This window comes from Lactuca sativa, chromosome 3, assembly GCF_002870075.4.
Source record: "Lactuca sativa cultivar Salinas chromosome 3, Lsat_Salinas_v11, whole genome shotgun sequence".
Classification (NCBI taxonomy): Eukaryota; Viridiplantae; Streptophyta; class Magnoliopsida; order Asterales; family Asteraceae; genus Lactuca; species Lactuca sativa.
In genome coordinates this window covers 75,630,048-75,635,858 of record NC_056625.2, presented here as the reverse complement: position 1 = coordinate 75,635,858, position 5,811 = coordinate 75,630,048, and the positions used below count along the sequence as shown (strand labels likewise).

Below are 5,811 nucleotides of genomic sequence, written 5' to 3'. Positions count from 1 at the left end.
TTGGAGAGAGTAAGAAGATATGGATTGAAAAAATGGTTGAATGTCGTGGTATTTACAGTGTGATATATATATATATATATATATATATATATATATATATATATATATATATATATATATCTACCTCTCTAATAAAAGACTCTTAGTTTTGCCACTTGGCAATTTTCTAGAACTCACTCTGCCACGTGTCACTATTTTAGCTCCCTGCTAATTGTATTTCCCGCCCATGCCTATCAAACCAAATTAATCACGAAGAAACTGATCTTAAATCCCTTAAAATCAGTCTTATTTAGGTTATTCTTCCATAAATATCGCTGATTCGTTGCTTGACGATCCGTAAGTCTCGCCAATCCCATGTCTTTCTTTGTTGTTCTTAAACCATACTACTCTTTTTTCTACCTATCAATAGCTACGTTGAAAGAAGATTTATCTCCTCATCTCTAATTTTCTCTCCAAAACCATAGCTTTGCAAACCCTTTGATTTTATGCTTCTCCTACTTGGAGCATAACAATGGCGCATGACTTCCATAAAAATACAATAGTTGAGTTAGTTCTCTTCTTCTGTAAGTACTCTGTTTTTTTTCCTTCAATTCCTCTCTCCCCTGCTATTTTTCTCCATCTTGATTTGGTACTTTTTATAGATACCTGATGTTTCTCTTGAAATTGTTCTATCGCTATTTTAAGAAAACGATACATAAATCCTATATTTTTTAGTTCTATGGTTTTGTTGTCACCTACAAATTTAGGTCAAAACTGCTTACAGTTAATCAATAAAAAAAAAATCCATAAGTTCTTTACCTTGCTTTCTTTCAAGAATTTGTTCAGAGAAAGAGAGGGAGAGAAAAAAGAACGACCTTTTGGTTAAGAAAGGAGCAGGCCCAAATTTTATGTTAAATGGAAGATGTCGTATAAGGGGAAAAGTATGGCTTCTTTCTTTTTCTTTGATACAACTAACATTTCTTTATAATGGTGCTATTTTTATATTTTAACAGATAAGGGAATGGATGGAATTGAATTCCCTTTTGTCTTTGTAGGAATGTTCAATTCCATGAATGATGCGATTCAAAGGAACCCAATGGAATTAAATTCTTCATCTATCATGATTGAAATATGGTCAACTAAGAGTTGGTTTTCAAAATGTTAGCTTTTATTTTGTTTCAAAACTTGATAATTTAACTTCAAAGTGAGGATGTAAGAATGCCAAAAAAGATTTGCTAATATTGCAGGTTCAATCTTGTGCATCATATTGATTTACAACCTTTTGCTAATATTGCAAGTTCAAGGAGAGCTTCATACTATGTTGCTTCCGCAGCCAAGGTGATTCCTCAATTTTATTAATTTCAATCTAAGTATGTGTTTGTGCAGCCATTTGAAAATTTCTTTATTCTATTCTTTCTTATGTTAACAACTTAATATAAAGATTGGTAAATATTTAACAGGGTTGCATCTTAATTGTGTTGCAACTGGAGAATAAAAGATTGATAATTATTGACATGTTTTTTAGCTGGAGTGTTGTGTCCCGGTCAGAATATCACTTAAATATTCTCTTTTCTTTTATCTTAATCTTTTAAAGACAATTCTGAATTTTGGTTAATTAAGCTTTACATATTATGAAATTATGGGTTGATGTTTCAAATATTTTAAAAATACTTCACATGTAACATTTTTCACAAGTTAGTTTATTATTTGGAAGATCAGATGATGATGAGGTTGAAGTTGGATTAATTGATGTATAAGGGACTGTTCATAAAGAATGTAATATGCCTTGCATATACGAGCATAATGTTCTGGGTAAGTTTGCAAAAGGAATGTAGATTATAAAGATAATAACTCAAGTTAGAAAGGAAAATGATTAACTTTTTCTTTTGGTTTCCACTTGGATCCAATATAAGAGTTGGAATTAATCAGGTGCCAAGAAAATTAGCAAAAGGTTGTTGAAAATTCAGCATCTACTTTTCTTATTCTTATCTACATATCAGATTATTTCTTTGTGAAAAAAAATCTTAATTTGTGTTCATGAACTTCTGAATCGAATATGGTTAAATATTGTCTATGTGAAAAAGTTATGCTTAGCACGATTTTAGTTATGCCATTCGGTTTGATTTGTGGTTTGTAGAGATGAAGTGATTGACAAATTAGTGAAGGAACAACCCATTCTAGCTTTATGAGATATTAAATGATTGTAAAGATTTAATATGCTATATGCTTTCTCATTCTAAATTCAAGTATGTTTATGCTTTCTCATGAATATGCATTGTAGAAGATTGGAGTAGTGAGACTAATCTTATGCATTTAAAAAAAAGTTGATGTCTCTTGATAACAATGAACTTGCTGTTTTAAATATTAAATAACATGAAGATGCAGGTCTGATGCATTTTTTTTTAAACTTTTAAGATGGACCATTGTGCCCCTATACAAAAGATGACCATTCTACATTGGCATAATAACATATTACCTTTTTAATGAGTAATTTACCACTCGAACAAAAAATGATCACAGTTACCAAAAAAAATTAAAAAAACTCATGTGGTTGAGCAATTTTTTTTTTATAATAACTGATATATATGCTTGACTTTTTTTATATAGCTTTTATTTTGTTATATGTTTTTAACAAAATTGAAAAAATAAAAATAAAAATAATGGTCCATGTTAAAATTTATAGCAATGTTCTTTGAAATAGGGGCACTTGCGGTAGATTTTAAAAACATGGACCAATTTGGTCATTTATCAAAGTACAATGTTATAAATGGGTGTACATAATTTTGACAATGTGTAACAGGACCTGTTGTTTTTTAATGAAAATTAGTTTATAATGTCAGTTTACATTTTGGTCAATAATATCATTTCTTATGTTTCTTTATACCATCTTACTTTCATAGTTTCACTTCTGTTAACTGTTATAAATAAGGATTATATGTGTTAAATTTTGAATTATATAGAGACTATTTAAGAGATTTTTGAATATTATTAAAACATTTACCCCATTGGTCTTATTAATAGAACATGGAACATTTATGTTAAATAGCAATAAATTATGTTTAAAGATTTTAATAGCATTGAAGTTGCATGTTAATGCGTTTTCTTAAAAAAAAGGTATATTTTTTTGATGTCAATTAATAGCAATGAACTTGAATTTCTGTTACAGCTCTATTCATCGTCCTTTTGTAAAAAAATCCTATTACGTTAATCATTCAAGATTAAGTTGTTTCATAACCATTTTACAATACCATTTAGTTGTAACAACTTTATTTTTTATTCTGATGCTAAAAGTCTTATTATGTTATACTTTTAAAGAAATCATATCATACAAAATAGAATGAACAATGAGTGTATTGTCCTACAAAATTACTTTTTATTTTGGGTGCATGGAGATTCTCTTGGATGCTATATAAATTTATTTACCTCGATACATATATAAAGCTAGCCACGTGTAAGTATGACGGTATTGTCCTACAAAATTACTTTTAAAATTTTATTAACCGTGGTTTCTACGGGTTATAACCTAGTATATATATATATATATATATATATATATATATATATATATATATATATATATATATATATATATATATATATATATATATATATATATATATATATATATATATATATATATATAGCTGTTGAAAAAAAGAGAAAAAAAATTAAACACCCAATCATCATCGGAGAGAGAACACATCAAATGCACCCCTACCTACCTCCCCGTGCCACCCTTCCAGCACCACTGGTGTGGTGTTACTCCGTGTGGGACGCTTCCCGCGGCCCTCCCCGTTCCCCCATAATGTCCGGCCTAAGAGGGGACTATAATCTTGCTATATTTAGAAAGTATTCTGGAAGACAAAATTATTTTTAAATGGGATTCGGATGATATAAAATATTATTTTCTCTATGTCATCAAAGATATGTGTTATATTATATTATTATGTATTTGGTTTATATATATATATATATATATATATATATATATATATATATATATATATATATATATATATATATTCTATGGGGTTCCGATGACGTATCACCATATTAATGGTCCAGGTTATTAGTAATTATTAATCCACATTTATGGCTATTAAAAAATGATTATTTAAATAGAATCTTCATAACATAGAAAGTTTTGCATTGTAGGACTACTTAAAATAGAAATTACCGTGGTTAAGTAGCTTACTCAAAAATATTAATTTCTTTTTAAAATTAGATAAAATTAGTATCCTTTCTAAAAAAGATCTTTTTGATTTATCTTGCCAATGTAAATTTATGATTATTTTAAGTTAATTTATGTCATGATTTTTTTTCATTTTATTAAATCGTAGATAGTCAGTGGCGGACCTATGTAGGGCATTTGGGGTCCCGGGCTACTGCTCAATTTCCGGCACGCAGTGTAATTTTTTTTTTTTTTTCTATTAGGTGCACCCGTTTGAAGTACGAGGGACACCCCTACTAAAACAGTCTGCATCCACCACTATAGATAGTATTTATTTTCAATAATAAATGCATATCGATTTTATTAATGAAGTTTCTTTTTAATTTTAAAATTATCAAATTAAAGATTCATTAACTTTATTTATTTATTTATTTAAATTATTTGTTTAAATTTAGAAGAAAAAAATATTTTAATTTTTATAATTTAATATTTTTTTATTTTTCTTATAAATAATACTTTTCAAATGTTTACAATTTTATATTTAACTTTTTTTTAAAGAAAGTCTCACACACCTAGTATATTAATTAATACTCAGTGTTTAGTGTAGTTATTTAATACGTACAAATAATCAACTGTACACGTGATAATACTCCAGAAATCTCATTATTTGAAATTTTAAATAATACAACACAATATAATGATATATTATTAGAACTTAAATAAATTAAATTACATATAATAATTTTTATTTTATTTTATATAAAATAAGCCTACCCCACTCCCACCGGCCTGCTCTACTCTCTCCTCTCCAGAAAGGGATTTTTGTTGTAAAACCAATCGTCCCCTTTACATCTTCCAAGTCAAATATCACTTTCAGCTTTCAGATTTCATCTGCTCTCTTTTTCTCCACCTTCCTACCTAAAACTATACTACTATATATATAATATATTATATATATACTTGCACTAGATACCCGCACTCTACTGCTACTACTGCAGCTGCAACCACTATACTATCAAGAATCCTTCAAAATGGCGCAAGATCTTTCACAAGAAATAGCAAAAACAAGACGCACAAGGAGAAGAACAGATTCAAATCCAAGAATCCCACTTTTTGTCATTTGGGTCATCCTAATCTCCACCCAATTACCGTCGTCGTCCCCAGCTCACCACCACCACCACCACCACGATTCAATATCCTCCAGCCGAAAAGCTGAGTTCTTTAGAACTGCGGCACCACATTTCCATGCAGCAGCACGAAGCCGAGCAGCTGGAGAAGGCAATTTGTATGATGAAGATAAACGATTAGTTCACACAGGTCCAAACCCTCTTCACAATTAGTTAGTTAGTAAATTAAATGGCTTTGCTAATGTTGATTCTATAGTTTCAATTCAGTTTTCCTTTTTTTTTTTACCTTTTTAATGGTAGTATTTAAGTTGTGTAGAAAGTAGGATCAGAGCAACACTTATCTGTGTAAGTTCTTTCTGTTTTCATCTTATTCCTTTTCTTCATTTCACCCGACTTAGAATTAATGGTAGCATGGCTTTTTAGCTTTTTCAGTCCATGTTTAACGAGTGTGACAGTCCAGAAATGGTTGATACATATGAATATATGTGTATATATACACACATAGTATAATGAGAGAGAGAGAGAGAGAGAGAG

General features: G+C 29.2%; 1 protein-coding gene across 1 annotated transcript; it reads left to right on the top strand.

Moving 5' to 3' along the window:
* Positions 1–5,181: 5,181 nt before the first annotated feature.
* LOC111920929 (CLAVATA3/ESR (CLE)-related protein 22) lies at positions 5,182–5,490 on the top strand. Its single transcript, XM_023916496.1, has one exon. It carries the CDS (start codon positions 5,182–5,184, stop codon positions 5,488–5,490), a length of 309 nt encoding a protein of 102 aa, XP_023772264.1.
* Positions 5,491–5,811: the final 321 nt, after the last annotated feature.